The sequence below is a fragment of the Lagopus muta genome, chromosome 4, assembly GCF_023343835.1.
Source record: "Lagopus muta isolate bLagMut1 chromosome 4, bLagMut1 primary, whole genome shotgun sequence".
NCBI lineage: Eukaryota > Metazoa > Chordata > Aves > Galliformes > Phasianidae > Lagopus > Lagopus muta.
The window spans coordinates 16,820,568-16,837,516 of NC_064436.1; the positions used below are offsets into that span (position 1 = coordinate 16,820,568).

General features: G+C 35.8%; 1 protein-coding gene across 10 annotated transcripts in view; it reads left to right on the forward strand.

The window, feature by feature from the left end:
* CCSER1 (coiled-coil serine rich protein 1) overlaps positions 1-16,949 on the forward strand; it is a 620,464-nt gene that overhangs the window by 437,358 nt on the left and 166,157 nt on the right. Inside the window, exon 10 of one of the 10 annotated variants that reach the window (XM_048941941.1) lies at positions 3,010-3,054. The exons of the other annotated variants lie outside the window; for them this stretch is intronic. Within the exon in view, the coding sequence (XP_048797898.1) occupies positions 3,010-3,036 (27 nt within the window). The 3' untranslated portion in view covers positions 3,037-3,054. Of the gene's footprint in view, positions 1-3,009; positions 3,055-16,949 lie in introns of those variants that run through there. 10 annotated transcript variants of the gene reach the window in all.

Below are 16,949 nucleotides of genomic sequence, written 5' to 3' on the forward strand. Positions count from 1 at the left end.
TTTTCCTTTTTTCCTTTTTTTCCTTTTTTTCCTTTTTTTCCTTTTTTCCTTTTTTCCTTTTTTCCTTTTTTCCTTTTTTCCTTTTTTCCTTTTTTCCTTTTTTCCTTTTTTCCTTTTTTCCTTTTTTCCTTTTTTCCTTTTTTCCTTTTTTCCTTTTTTCCTTCTTTTTTCCTTTTTTTTTTTCCTTTTTTCCTTTTTTTTTCCTTTTTTCCCCTAGCCACTACCATGCTGCTTCTTGCTCACTCCTCTCTCCTAGGGGACTGGGAGAATATAGCAGGAAAGAGAGACAATCCAGATAATGACAGGTTAATATGGAAAGTGAATCCTATGCACAGGAGGAAAACAAGATCTGTTCATTACTTTGCTGTTGTAGGCAGATGTCCTGCTGCTTTCCTGGAAGCGTGGCCTTAGGACATGTAACTGTTGCTTGGGAGGAGAAATGCCATAACCACAAAAGCTCTCCTTACACCTTCTGCGAGCATCTGTTTTGGGGCAGTGTCACATGGTACAGGACATCACTCTGGTCAGTTTGATTCAGTTGGCCCTGTTGTGCAGGGCTTCTTGTGCACCCCCTGCCTGCTTGGTGGGATGGGTGAGGACAGAAAGCCTGGTCGCTGCTCATAATAGTCAAAATAAAGGTAACTCTGTCCTAGCCACAAGCACACAGTGCACAGCATTGTATGGGCTACCATGGGTTCCGTCTCAGTGAGACCCAGCTCTTCTCTCCATGCTGATGTTTTGCCTCTTGAAGCACAGTGTTGTTAGCATACCCATCTCAACTAGCCTTAGGCTCTAATTTTACCTTTCCAATCTCACTACAGATTTTCTCACTGCTCGATTTTTGGCTATCTGACTGAAGGTTATGCAGGTGGGCCTCAATAGAGCCCAAGTCCTTGCTGTGAAGGCTGCTTGATGCCAGAGATGGATATGTGGGGGAAAGGACCTCCCAGCATTGTTATGGAGATAGGGGAGTGCACAGTTTTATCTTCCTGTTGCAAATCAGTCTGCCACCCATTATTTCCTAAGGGTTTTGTTGTTGTTGTTGTTGTTGTTATTGTTTTAAATAGTCAAAACAGGATTAAATCATCTCCAGTCTGAACAGCCGGGTGCTTTATTCATTATAGAAGACATCAACTTTCCCTTGGGAAAAATGCAACACTTGCTGTCATGCAGAGTTCTTAGTTATGAAGAGTATCTCATTTTCAATTACTTAAATAAAACATTAGTTATTATATGAAAAAGCACTGTCTACAGGCATAAACATCCATTTTGCATGCACAGAAAAGGCCTTCACAGCTTGAGCATATTAGGTATAAGGGATAACTCTGATATTCTCTTTCTGCTGTGCGGGGCCAAAAATCAATGAAAATCCATGAACATTTCTACTGTTAGCTTCTTGGACCAGCTGCCCTGCTACTGAAGTCCATCCAGACAAAAGATGGAAAAAATGCATCTGAGCAGGGGATTCTCTGAGAGATTAGCAGCAGTGTTATTCTCCATACTCTTTCCTATGTGAATTATAGCAGTAGTGTGTGCTCCGTGTACTTGATGTGTATAGTGATGTGTGTCACTTTGCTATTGGCTTTACTTGTGTTCTTATGTTCAGCGAATGCACCTTTACTCTCTTTTTGGTCTAGTAGAGCTTTCTGAATACTTTTCCTTTCATACTTTGAATTTCAATATAAGTCAGGAATAGATATTGGCAGTTTTTGATTTTAGGTAGCGCACTAGAAAAAATCTGTTGCAGAGTAAATCTATGTTACGGTTGTCAAAACCAAGGTAAAGTAATAGAAGAAAAGTGATATGCCAAGCATGTTTGGGATGAGCACTGAGGAATGATTGACTATGTAATAATTTGGGTTACAGTATCCTTCACAACCTCTACAGAGGGTACACTTTGAACATTACCTGAGGCACAGGCATTAGTGCAGGCTCTGCCAGGTGAGTCAGAACAAAGCCTGCCTCTGGCTAAACCATCAGGGATGCTGCTAAGCTTGTTTCCACTTGGAAGACATTCTGCATATCTTACAGTAAACATAGAGAGATAATTTATAGAAGAAGATTAATCTGCAGATGTGAAAAATGATTGATGAGAATCCAAAGGTGCTTGACATTCGGTACTTACATATACAGAAGCATATAGCATAGTAAGGCAAATTATGCAATCTTGTTGATGAACTTCATGGCAAGCTCACTGGCTTTTTTTCTCCTCAATAATTCATTTGTAAATGTTCAATGCCCACAATTTGAAAGTGTTCAGTGCTTAGTTAGAAATTTGCATTAATGAAAGGTGTGCTGTTAAAGGAGTATCTCTATCTCACTTATAAGTTTGTTTGCTCATTTCATTTTTCTCTCCCCCTTTTTTGGGGGAGATCTCCTAAATCTCCTAAATTGGAGGAGAGGGCAGAAGCAAAGAGTCATGAGAGAGAAGAAGCTACTGGGAAAACCACTTAATTGTTTTCATATTGCTGACAGTCATCCTTAATTGTTGATATCAGGAGGATGAATTCAATCACCAGTGTCAGTAGGGCAGTAGAAAACTTATGCAGGGTTTAAAGGGATTTTTTTCCTGAAGTTCAGTATTTCTAATATTCAGTGTTACTCAGTAAGATGTGACTGAAATATTTCCTTGTACTATTTGCTAACCAGCAAGTTTTAAGGTGAGACTTCAGCAAGTGATACAGAGCTGAAAGTAATTTATTGTAGTAGAGGAAGCTATTTAACCCGAGCTCAAGCTCTGCAATACGTGTCTTACTATATGAATTGTGGCCAAGTAGATCCTTGAAGCATAACTTTAAAAAACCTTCAGAAGAATGATTGTGTTGAATCTTCAATTTTTTCTTCTTTGTGAAAGGATTTGGGGATACTTGGGGGTTCCATGGGGAAAAAAAAATAAAATAAAAAAAAAAGATAAATGCAGGCAAATTTAATATACTCCCATTCAAAGATTTTATTGGTACTCGTAAGTTACTGTTAAGGTCAATTTTATTTTTTTATTTATTTTCCCAGGGGATTATGACTTATTCTGAGTGGTGATTATCTACAATGCCAAAGTTGAATTTCTACCTTGACCTACAGTGTGCTTCCTACTTCCAGAGATGAAACAACAGTTAATTTCCAAGGCAGTGCGTAGCCTATACCTTAGATAAGTAGTTAATCAAAACTGAATTCCGTTTGGTTGTTCTTTCATTGCGAAGCATATACTTTGGGAGTGACCAATACAGCCAAAAGAATGCCTTTTAGTCTTTACATCCACATTTCAAAGTTAAAGACAATATTCATCTGTGTTCAATATAGGAAGTAGACATGTATTAGTGTGATTCTAAAAGGTGACCTGAAATAGAAATTCTGTGCTCCTTTCCTGCTGGTGGGGGAAAAAAAAGAAAAAGAAAAAGAAAAAAGAAATTGTGGCTGTTGCTTATGCTTTAAAGGGATGCTTCTCAGTACAAAAGACTTGTATGGATAATTTGCTCCTTCAGTGAGAGGAACTAAACTTAAAACCTATCTTGGTTTGGGATTATTTGGTGTTTTAGCAATTACTTTTTGCTTTACCAAATTGAGCTAAATGTGATTTACCTTCTTTACCTGATGCTATGTCTCCTATATTTAAAACACAGTGATAATTTCAGAAATTGGACTGGTTCCTGGAAGATTGAAATATAGGAAAGGTGGAAGTTCTGTGGCACAATTTGTACTTCTACATTGCCTTCTGTCTCTGCTCATTTTCGTAATCCTATGTTTATCTGCTTTAGGATTTTAGTACATAATTATTCTGTAATTCTAGGTGGTACCCTGTGTTAAGGGTAGTTTGAAATGTAGTAGTGTTATGTCCATGGTCATTGCTGTGTCCCTTCTGATTACAATGGAAAATCTCAAAAGTAATAAGACATTGAAATAGCATGCTTAGGACCAGCTGCTTGAACAGACTAGTGTTGTTCATTTTGGATGAAGGTGCAAAAAGGAAAAATGGGGATTCGTGTATCTTTGCATCTTTTGTGTTGAAAGTGGTCCTGTGCAGTCTAGTAGATGTTATGACTATTATAAACAGAATGTGTATGCAAGGAAGAGCAGGATGGATATTTCTTATTTAAAAGGAACAGGAAATTCAGTATGTATGCTTCTATACCACTTAAGTATCACATAGATTGCTTTGACCTTTAAAAAGTGGTGGGCATAAAAGTAATATGCAGTAGGATTATCAGCTTCAGAGCCAAAGCCAAAATAATCAAATAAGCGCTATATTCTATTAACACATACATCACAGCACCCAGTGGCAGCGTAGCAGACTGCAGTAGGGGCAGATGTATGGGTGCGTAAGTATTCAACATTTCAATTTTTTTTCTCTGTACAGCATATACTGCATTGAAATGTTTACTGTTTGTTTTTTGTTTGTTTGTTTAATTTGAATTAACACAAGATCTGTACCTTGGTTAACAACTCTGAAGTGTTGTGATTTTCCAGACCCGTGCACTCACTGGTACACTGAGTTATTCTTGTAACAGCAACATAATTATTTAAGCTTTTTTTTTTTTTTTTTTTTTGTCAGTTGAAACTGATCCACAGCCATGAGATTTTAAACTACTTTTTTTTTTAAATTTCTTCTGTCTTTTTTTTTTCTTTTTTCTGGTCACGTATCCATTTACGTTGCTGTCTGGTGGTGGTGTTGTCCTTCTCTTCTATGCAGAAAATACTTTCTGCAGTGAGCTGTGGTCATCTATAGCAGAATTATAACCAGAACCTTGAAAGAGATGGCTGAATCACATATGGTTTTCTCTTCAAGATGCATGATTTTAGAGATGTGGATTTCTGCCTGAGATCAAACTTGAAAGTGCTCTGATATCATAATAGCTTAAAGTTAAAACAAACATTTTTATAACTAAATAAAAATTCACTTTAACTATGTTTTGACATTGTGTTGTTTTTAAGCATTAATGCTCTATACATAGCTACAGTTTTCTTTCTCAGCACCTTAAGCAGAATTATCTTGAAACATTGCTAATTTGTTTAAAAATAGTATTTTTTTAGAAGTTAATTTTATGCAGGTGAGATTTCTCTGACTATAGTTTTCAATTTGACATAGGTCCAAAATAAGCATCCAAAAAGCACATAAATGAGACTTGGATAACAAGAAATTTAAATTTGAAATGTTTGGCTGAGGTCACCTTTTAAAAAAAAAAGAAAAAAAGTTTTGTGCAAGGTATCCATGAAAATGAGTTCAAAAGCATTTTGAGGAAGCTGGATTCTTATTTTGGGCATTGTTCTGGGGGATGGAAATTAAGCTATATCTATCAAGCTCAATTTTTTGTCTTCATGATTCTCACTAAAATCCTGACAATTTTAAAATTTGTGCTAAGTACTTTTTTTTTCATCCCCTCCCTCTCCCCCCAGCCCAAAGAAATACTGTTGCACTAATTTTTACTAAAAGAGAAGACAAGATCTTCTTTGGCTGTATCTCCTTTACCTTTCTCTGTCAATAGAGACAGTTGTTCCTGGCTAAAAGATTAGTCAGAGGAATTTATGTTCCATTTTCATTTTCCTTCGTTAGAGCAGTGAGAAAACTCATTTCCAGTTCTTGTTCACAGGCAGGTGGCACTCTACAGAGGCACTGTATTACAAACTTGCATTGCAAACATCGGACACTGCCATTAATCAATTACATGTGATGTTTGTAACTCCTTGTGTTATTTGTCTTTGTGTTATAGTTCTTTGGGAATATTAACATTTGATGCTACCAGAAAAGGCAATTGGAAAATCAGCCTGACAGCTGGAGCCAGCTATTAATAATATTGTTTTCAGTAATTCTGCAGAAATTGCAGCTGACTATGTGACATTATTCTTGATCATATTTTGGAAAGGCACAAATAAATTAAAATTGTAGTATTTTGCATTGATAGGTTTTAGTGTTAAGATGGATATCTTTTTTTTTTTTTTTTTTTCCCCAGATAAATAGAAGTTGTATGTATTTGTGCATACCTAATCTCATTACATTTCTGATCAGATTACACTGGCCTTGTTCTCTCCTAAGCAGTCCTGAAAGCGTGCTGGTTTGCATGAAACACACAGTCTGCCAAAATCAACAGTCAATTCATTTCCGTTATGAGGTTTGAGAAGCAAACCATTCTGGGTTTTGAAATTTTTTGGAGAAATATGCCATATATGCTATTAGAAACCTGTTGCAAATTGAAAAAGATGTTGTTTTGTCATAGTATGCTATATTCTTGTTTTTGTTGAGTAACTAGCATAAATTCTTTTTAGATTTCATTTTTGTGTGATGATTATATTAGGGAACATTATTAGAATATGCAAGTATATCTAATATACTTGGGTTACAAAGGTTAATGGCACATGATTATGTTTACCAAGATAATGCTGCTGAAATGTGATTTCTGAGCGCTGTAGTAAAAGATTATTTCAGCTTCAGATTTGGTTAGAACTGGTGGAATTAAGAGTTCTTGCAACCTTAGTTCAGTCTCATTACTATTTTGTAGTAAATGCACTCCAGTATAATGGTTTTATCACAGCAACCTCATATGTCTGTTTTACACTTAAAGGACTGAGGCAAAGAGATGATAACACTTAAAACTGTGAAAAATGTACAGGTTTTGCATGTGAATATTTTTTTGATTATCGTTCCTAGGTCTGCATTTTTCAAAGCAGGAATCAAATGACTTAATTTGCAGTCCTGACCATTCTCAGCTTTATCAAATAAAATCCCAAATGCCTCATTTAATTCATCCTGAAAATGCAGAATGCAAATGCCATTGGATAGCTATGAAAGCTTTGGGGTGTATTGGCTTCATGGCAGTTAATTAGAAACATGATGGTGAAAGCAAGGATAATATTTTCTATAGGTACTCTCCAGTAAGTTAGATTAGTTTTTCTGTTTTTGCACTTTGTTTCGTTCATTTCACATCTTCCAGTTTCTTCTCATCAAAGATGCATACATGTGGCAGGTTCATTTGTTATACAAATATGATTAATTACTGAAAAGTACCTACCCTGGATACTTAAGGAAATTGGAGCTATAGGGAAAGATGCCCGCTAAATCTTTAGAAGTCTTCAAATTATGTTTATTTGGGAACTTTTACTGAAAGAGTTTTGCTTTGATGCTATTCTCAAATTCAGCCAACTTATTTTAACTTCAGATTTTTCAAAAGTTATCTCGAGGCATGGGAAATAACAAACCAAATAGCCTAAAACTTAGTGCTTGAAAAAGTTTTTATCTAGGGAGTTGTTCATCAACCAAAACAACATAGAGAACTGTCAGCTCAGCCTGTAATCTTTTTTACCCTATGCACTAGTATATGTTACTAAAAAAAAAATTTCCCAAGATTAGAAGATAATTAAAAAAAAAAAAAAAAAGCCTGCAGTAAATACATAGTAGCTATTTGCTTGTAGTCATTCCGGAGGAAAACCAGGAAAATATACTTCCAAGTTTCTTTTCTAGTGTTATTAAGGGTTTTAGGTTATTTCTGTTATTTCAAGATGAGAAGATGAGTGACTTGAAGTAACTTTACCACAATATTGCCCATAGCATGCCATTATGTTCCCTAGTCACCACGTGACTGTCCCCATTTATACCACAAAAATAATGGTTGCTCATTTGCTGGTTTCTCCTCCTTTAACTATTGATTAATATTTTGCCTACCTGGATCTAGATTTTCCTCTTTCTCAAACTCTAAAGGAACATACATTATCTCAGATATGTGGTTTTTCCTATAGTTCTATCTGTCTAGTTCTGTCTGTGACAGGCTGAGAATTACTTTGAGATCACAGATCGCATTCGTGTGAAACGTGCTGACATCTGCATCTATGTTTTGAACCTGATCCAACCTTACAAAACTCCAGATGAACTCAGTGAGACTTCCATGCTCTTAATCCCCTAAAATCCATCCACAGTTGTTATTGGCCTGTATGGAAGGATAATCCAGTGCTTCACATTTCCACAAAGATGTTGCTGTACTTCCATCTGACAGATGTTTAAGATAGATAATGATAGCTAGGCAAAACAGGGAATATTTAATAAAAGAAAAATCAATTATTTAAGCCTGAAGGCTATTTGATTTTAATACATAACACTGAACATGTCTTTGGGTGTATAGATACCTGGCAATCTTTCTGGCAGTGTAACTGCTTCATGGACTTACAGAATCACAGAATGGCTTGGATCAGAAAAGACCTTAGTGATCATCTATTTGCCACCATGCTGCCAAGGGTCCCATCCAACTCTGTCCTTGAACTCCAAGAAATGGGGCATTCACAGGTTCCATGGACAACCTCTCCTTTGACTCTTCCTCAGTCAGGATATCTCAGGTACTCTCAAGTATAAGGAAAATGTCGAGTGCAGCAGATAGAGGTTACCATATAAAAGCCAGCCAGTGAAGTTTGAATAGAGAGGGAGGCAGGCATGACTTTATTCCAGGTATGCATTCAGAGTCCTAAAGAACATCACCTTCCAAAAGAAGTGACTCATTCTCTGTTAGACTGGTGGATCCTGTTGACCAAAGAAGTTCAAGAACCATTCCTCTGCATATTGGTAGTGTCAGTGTTTGACACTCAAGACTTGCCAATGAAGAAGTTCAAAGGAGTAATGCACAGTTACCTTTGCTAATTTCAACTGTGTGCTTAATCTGCCATTCAGAGGAATATTTTCTGACGTTCATGCAATAGCACACTGGTTTCTTTCTACTACTAATGAGTTCATTTCAGCTCTTCTGCATAGGCACCTGCACTTAAATTAGTAGTAAAGAGAACAGCTCATTATTAATGTAGTGATGAAGATGTAAAAACTGAATCAAAGCATTTTGAATCAAACCTGTTTACTTTCACATCTCTAAATCTGCAATCTAATAATTGAGAAGAAATGTATTTTGATTCAAATCCTTTTATGTACAGACCAGGCTATCTGATCTCATAGAACTTATTCAAAGGATGCAAGTAAGAAAAATACACTTTAAAAAATTATTCTTATTTTATTATGATATTATTTTACAGTTCTGCATTGACAATTAAACATGCTCATTTATGCTTGCTTCTATGCTTATTAAGTAAATACTCTCTGTAATCAGAGTACAGTCTCTGTTATTGTTATTTCAAAGAACTGACAAGCCATAGTGAAATAGTAAATCTCATTTTTTTTTAATCCAAGCCCCTGTTGTGCCATTGGAATTTGTTCTGTCCTTCTTTTTTGTAGCTTACTCATCTTCTTTCCAAGAGTGTGCTATGTGAATATTTATTATATCTACTATTTCCACTATTATAACCAGCTAATTCCCAAATGCAGAAAACTTGTTTGTAGTTTGTACTTGGAAGTTTTCTTTCCCTGAAGGATAAATACAAGGGAAAAAAAGGCTGGATAGGGTGTGTGTGTGGGGGGGGGGATGATTTGTGAAACAAATGCATCTTTTACTCTTGTCAGACTGTGACTAATGACTATCACTTCTAGCACTTTTGCTACAGTATACTGCTGGGACCAAGTGAAGGATATGACCAGATGTGTCCAATAATTAGAGAAAAGCAAGTTAGTAAGCAGTGTCCTTCTATCATACTGTATGATATGTGTAAACCAGATTCGCATAATACACTTCAATATTGAAACTAAATAAAAAAGTATGAAACAAAAAAAAAAAAGAGAAATGCCAGCAGAAAGGTAAATCTAGCATAAATATAAAGAGATGTGTGAAATCATATTCTGTATTAAAAATTAAAGGAAAGCTATTGTTGTCACTCTCAGAGTAAGTACATATGGCTTTAGCGTACAGAATCCAGTGCAGTTGTTGCTAAAATATATTCAAATAGCAGTCTTACCTGAAAGGAATATGAATCACATAGGCAGTTCAAAGGTGTTTTTTGTTTCTTCTGGTAATATTCATGTAGTACTCATGAACATATGCCATCAGGATTTGGCCACTGTAGGAGGCAAAGTTTTTTTTTTTTCTTTCTTGTACCATATTGCTTGTTATAGCATAAATAGCACTAAAATTATCTGCTGAGCTTTTGTGGCTTTTACTTACTTAAAAGAGCTCGGAAAGTGTGTAGGTGAATGTGCTTTGCCTGTGCCTTTTAAATTATAAACATTAAGCTTAATCACTTGCTCTTTCAAGTCATTTGCAATCATCTGCTTTTTTTAATATTTATGCGTTCTTTATGCATGCTGTAGAAAGATTTTCTGTCATACGAAATTATATTTAAATGATATAATGGTTATGATACAAATCATACAAGCAGCAACTTGTTTTGGAGAAGTATTAAAATGGGGGAGGTAAGTCGAATAGTCATTGAGGCATTGACAACCTATCCCTTTAATTAGTCATTAGTAGAATTTCCCAGACAGTGCATCAGCCATGACTGGGTAAGTAGTGTTATGGGAGAAGGCGGTGTGTGGCAAAAAGGAAAATGAATCTAGCCAATAGTGTCACTCAAAGCTCTTTTTAAATGGATGATTTACAGTTCCATATCTCTTGTCAGGTTATTAAGCCAATTTTTCTCTTCTTCGGCTAAGGCTTCCCATAGCAACAAGTTAGTACTGTTAGATGCTGTTGCTTTTGGTTATTTTGTTAGTGTGCACATAAAAATGTTTTTATAGCATTTGCTGTGATACAAAAAAATGCAATATTTACTATCAAAAATGACCGATGTAGTCATAATCGTAGCCTCTTCACTGTCTCACTTTTTAATGTAAATGTAATGTCTTGGTTTAAAAAAAATTATAAACATTTCTGTATACATACATGAAATGTAATTTTAAGAATGCTGGTGAACTATGCTAGATTACAGTTCTAAGCAATATGATCACCTCCTTTCTTAGGAAAATAACTGCACATATGCTTCAATAGTGCTTTTCCTTGGAATGTTGAACACTTTCAACTTAAACTTTAAACCTTGAAACCAGTGTCTCCTCTTTCTATCCCATCTTGTGCATAGTGAGCTTTTTCAGTTCTGTTCTTCAGACAAGCAAAAAGTTGAGGTTAGAGAATCTTCTTTCACACATTTCTATCTTGTAGACTTAGAGGTAGTTGCAGACTGGCGTTGGCTTTCTTCCTTTGTCATGGTGTAAACCACTCCTTCCCCCAGACATCTTTGTAAATATGAAACCTCTTCACAAATTCTGAGGTCTTTATTATTTTTGCTTTATATTTTCCACCACATTTTTAATAAGCTTTTTTCTTTCCATGTGTAGCGAGTAGTACATTTATACATTACCATGCTAATATCTTAAATTTCATTTTGAGATATATTGTTCTTCGTAGTGTATAGGTCTCTGATAAGAGCAAATTCAGTCTTGATGTTGATCATATCCTCATGGTGTTGTTATCATTCTTGAACTTACACACTGTTACTCTAGCTCTTCTGTCAAACCGTGTATACGTTCTTAAGGCTCATTCTAAGCTGCATTAGCTGTACTTTGCAGCATCAGTAAAGGGTAATATTAAGAATTGATGGACATAGGTTAGGCTGTTGATTTTCATGCCAGGTTAGTTGATTTGGAGTCTAAAATGCCTACTGAAAAGTAAGAGTGGCACACACAAGCAGATTGGTGTTACATTGTCAAAACAAAACAGGCAGCTGCTGCTTAGCTACTAAAAGTTGCTCCCTTTTTTTCTGAGATATACCCACATAAACAAAAGCTATTATGCATGTTTCAGCACTTGCTTCTATTCACTTAAACTAATATGCTGTTTTGTATGCATAGGTGGTTTACTTCTTTCTTGTACTGCCAGAGCAAATACCTGTTTCCAGTGTTAATATTACTGGTATAAACCAATAGCTTTTATTTGGAATGAGTATAATTTCCTCATGAAATGTAATAGCTTTTTTCTTTGTTCTGTTGTTGGTGTCATTTTGACAAACATTGACATCTACTTAATTCTGAACAAAATGATTGTCTCAGAGTAAGGAATGCTTCTAGTTAGGTATAGAAATCACCAGATGAAATCATGGAAAGTCAATTTAAATCATTTCTTGTCCTTTGAAGCCATATAATAACAGTCAATGTTTTGACAACTAGCACTCAAATTGGCACCTTTTTAATAATTTGTTCTTAATTAAGTACTGTAACTTAAGTGAAAAATATCATCAATGTCTCCCATTGGCATGTTTTCTCAACTGGAATATCAGTTTGTGTAGTAACTGACAAAGATTTTGAGGTTTACAGAAATTTCTCAATCAAAGCAAATGTGTTTGAGTCAACATTAAAATACTAATCTCTATAACTGAACGTAGAGGAATATTTAATTGCCTGAGTCGGTGTGTTTGTATTTTAGAAGTTTACGTAGAGGCTCATCTCAGTCCAAAGTATTCTCTCAAAACAAAATGATCATTATCGTTTTCACACATTTTATATAACTTAATCAATTTTTTTCTTTTCCCCCAAAATGTTATTAAATTTAAGTGATTTACATGCATATGAAAAAAGTATGAGGTTAAAAAAAAATCAAATCCATTTAATAATCTGATATTTTTATGCTGTGTTGAGTTATAAGAATGTAGTCACCTGACACTGGGACTATAATACTCACGTGACCTTTTTTAGGCAAAACAGTTTTGGAAAATGGAAAATGGAAAAAAAAATATGTATTTCCCAGTCTGAAGAATTTTTCAGTTCCATTTGGGTGTTTTTTCCTTTGTCTAAAAAAAAAAGACATTTTGTGATAGCTATTCCTATGATGTAGTCATATTATTAAAAATTTTAAAGGTTATTCTAGTAAATATTTTTATTTGAAGTCAAAATATTTTTCTATTTAAAATCCCGTAAAAAGTTACCATATTGATGTATAGTTAATCATTAGATTTCTGCTTTAGCTTCATTGTAATTCAATATTTTTTTTAATCTTAATTTATGTGTATGTATTTTCTTTATCCTGTCTCCATCTTCAGGCTTACTTTCTGTAGTCTTGATGGTTTCAGGTTCTTGTGTACAAGACTGCAGTTTTTGAGTTATCTCTTGCTGAAGATGTATTTGTTTGAGTAAACTTTTCCCCTTTGAATTCTATCAACATCTTTCACAAAAAGTACAGATGAGAAAGCTCTTTGTTTACACTGATGTCACACACACCAAAAGATAAAAATTGGGACCAAATGAGAGCCTCTTGAGAAACAAGTTGTGGAAACGATCAAATCATCTTAATGGTAGAGAACAGGCTCAAAATTAAATACACTGGAATCTTAGAGTGTTGTGGAGCATGAATAATGCATGTGCAGAAAATGATGTCTGATGAGAGATGATATACAGGAGGCAAGTATAATAATTTATTGTTGTTGTTCATAATGGAAACACTACTTACACTGCAGAGGAAACATGGTCCCTGTGGCTTTGCACTGGTTTCATTAATTTGTTTACATTACACAAGACATTTGCATATGTCTTGTGGCAGAAGTTTCCCATAACATTTCAGTTTAGTGCCAGATGTTTGCAGAATTTTTCATCTGGCACAGCCTAAGTGAGACAACTAGCAGATGAACAATAGTCTGCTTGAGTGCGTTTCCTACCAGCATTTCCTGTGATGGCTGCTTCTTTGTCTCTGCACTATATGGCATATACTAGTCACACCTTGAGGCTCTCTTTATCCTGTATCCTACCATGTTAATAGTGGTGGGGGTCAGAGCTACTGAGGAAAAATGCTATGTGATGCTGAAATAGGATTGAATCCACCAAAACTGTGGATTGGAAAATGAGAAAAAAAAGCCGCAAAGACGCTCAACCTCTTGGTGTCTTTGTTTTATAGGAAGGATTGCATACTATTTTCTAAACAGTACTGTCTTGGAAAATTAAAATGAGGTCATTTATTTATTTTCATCATTTTCACTTTATTTATGTTTCTGTTGCATTGTGTTTAAGAAAAAATGTTAAAGTACAAGAGAAATATCAAAATAGGCTCTTAGAGTTTCACTTGTAGGCTATGTGCTTCTGCAGTAGGGTAGCAATTTAGTTTTTGGTTTAGGGAAAATTGATTACTGTTAAAGCTGGCTTAAGACTTTCCAGCAGTGTAGAGGAAGTAGGGTTTCCTGTGAGGGGAATTATGACCAGTTTTTAGCAGGGGAAGCAAAGGTAAAGGCAGCAGTAGCATTGGGCTTAAATGTATGGGCAGCAGAGCTCTGGCTACCTGTTAATCAGTTTGCAGGATGATTCAGGTTCTATCTAAGCTCCATGCAGGTTTAGGATGTCTAGGCTAAAGACTTGTCTATTGTCTTCAATAATGTTTTTTGAGCAAGTCAGAAAAATGGGATTTTCATTGTAGGCATGCAAGAATTTAAAGCCCAGTTTTCACCCAACATCCATGTAGCTTCAAAGTGCTCCTCTTAGTTCAGAGAAATTACTTCATACCTTCAGGTGACTTCATCCACTTAGAAGACCCATCAAGTGATGCAGTGGGGCAGATTTGTTCCCGTTTCTTATTGTGAGTTGAACCTTAAGTCTGAGCTGTTGCAGGAATCAGTCGTCTTTTCAGTAAAACAGGGAAAATTCAGACCTGAAAGGTTTCCAGCACATGGAAAATTCAGGCCTTGAAAGTTGAATGTAATTTCCAAAGAAAAATGTGTTCACCAACGAGGCTTGAAGTTTTGGTCAAATCAAATGCACTGATTGCAGTGAACTGCCAAGTAGCCATACCTGCCCTAAAAGCTCCTTTATTTCTTTTTCAAAAAGGATGAATGTATTTATAACATTCCTTGGGGAATTGTGGGGTTTTTTTGGTCAACATAGAATATAGTAACTGACTTCTGTGTAAAGTAAATAGTGTGTCACAGTAGAAAAAGGCTTTCAAAATTGGGAAAAATCAATGTACTTCAGTTTCTATTGTAAAGAAGAGAGGAAATTAGCTTTCCCCAGCAACCATTTGCTGTCAATTTTTGGCTTTTTTTTTTTGTATTTCAGAACAAGATTGGTAAGCACCTTGAAATAAATGAATTAGAAATCCACACAGGAATTAAAGTTGTCTAAAATAATGATGATGCTGATAAAAATTGTTATAATTTTTGGAGAAAACTGAATCAAGATGTGATTGTACTGCACTGAATGTGTCATTACAGTGGAGTATGGCCACCTAACATCATGCTGGCAACCCTGCATGCCATTTTTGCAGACATATGCATACACATACACACAAATATAAATCCTATCTAACTACAGTTTTCAGCAGCACCAGAAGGTAGCCCCAAGGGTAGATTCATTTAACCAAACGTGGCCTCTGACCTGACTTCGGCTGCTGGGGGCTGTGTTGTGCCATCTCTGTGAGGCTCAGTGCAGCAGAGGAAGCAGGGGTGAGCAGGGTCATTAAACTGCCTCAGCATCAGGGCTTAAGCCAGAGCTGCAGGCTGGTCCCAGGGGCATTCACATCTAGGATCAACATCTAACTATATTAGAGAACGCATGAGCCAAATCAGGAATCATCTGTGTATCTTTGCATTCTGTGCAAAATAAGTGTACAGGATCTAATGCAGTAAATTAGTACAGTCAATCATTCCTAAATGTTCCTTATAATCATTACTACAGAGTAGTATTTCAGGTTTAAGGGCAAGTCTACACAGTGTTGCCTGAATACACAGGCATTTGTAAGGGCTTGGGTAGCCTGTGTGGAGCTGACATTGCTTAGAAGATAATATCCAAGCAAGCTCATTTCAAACAAGTGAGAAAGTGCTGAGCGCTGAGTCTTGTTGTCTTGGAAATGTGAGCGCTTTCTTCCTTTCCTCTATGGAAAAAACAACCAGACAATAGGGTTGCTGATCAAGGCCTCCAAGGAAAGCTGCTTTTATAACCAAAATATGTGAACCTCTACAAGAGCTGTATGTACAAAAGCAAAGATGTTATTTAACAAAGAGTGATATTATTGAGTACATGCTTTTCCTCCTTGGGAATCAGCAACACTGGAATCTATTCAACAGTACAAAAACACTGTTGATTCTATTACCCTTGTGTATGCTGTTCAGTGTCTCCAATGTGTTTCTTCTCGTTTTGTCATCTTTGTGTCTGTTGGTCAATAAGGTGGTAAAAATGTATGTGTGTCAGTGGTCCCATATATGCTACCACTTGCATACTTATATTAGGGAATGGAGTTTATCATGTTCCTTAACCACAGTAGAGAACATGTTTTTTTGCAATGATTTTATCTCCTTTTAGTATGATGCTCGAGTGTTTAAAGATTTGTGTCTTTAGACACAAGATTTTGTCTTTAAAGATTTACTGTCTCTATAAGACGAACTGGAACTCTGGTGGTGGCAGGAAAATTGCAATAGGAAAATGGAAATTGCAGTCTCTGTCTTGATAGTTCCAAATGGACTGGGAAGAAATATTTTTCCTCACTGCTGTCAGTATAGAGCATCACTGGTATAGAGAATTACACCTGCTGATTATTTCAGTTAGCCTTCAGTGTTTAGTCCAAATTTTCAGCTTCTTTTCTCTTCTTAGCAGTTGAGTGCAGCTTAAATGAAAGAAGATAAAAGGCATAATAGTGCAAGGGACAGTACAGCATGCAACATTTCTTCGTACATCATCAGTACATCAGAAAAGAAATTGTGCTTCAATTCTGGGCTTGTCAGCTTGGACCTGGTAAAGCATAAGAAAGTCCTCAGTTTTAGTGGGTTTTTTGTCTTTTGTCTTTTTTCTTTTTTTTTTTTTTTTTCGTAAAATTTCCAGCCTTCCATCTGTGTGCTTGAGATATAACCCTTATACGTGCCTGCCTGACCTACTTCATTTTAGAACAAAGTGTATCTCTTCCCCCTGACTATATAGATGTCCTAATAGAAGACACCATGTTCTAATTCTAAGCACCACCACATTAATGTGAACAAAATACCAGTCTTGGAAAAAAGATAGGAACTTTAGTTTTCATTTGACCATTATGGCTTTTTGCCAGAAAACCTGTTCTGTAGAATTTGATTTTAAAATGTTTATTTTATTGTTGTTTTTAAGGTTTGCTTTCTGATTGTGGTAACTCTAGTAAAAATGTGCTGAG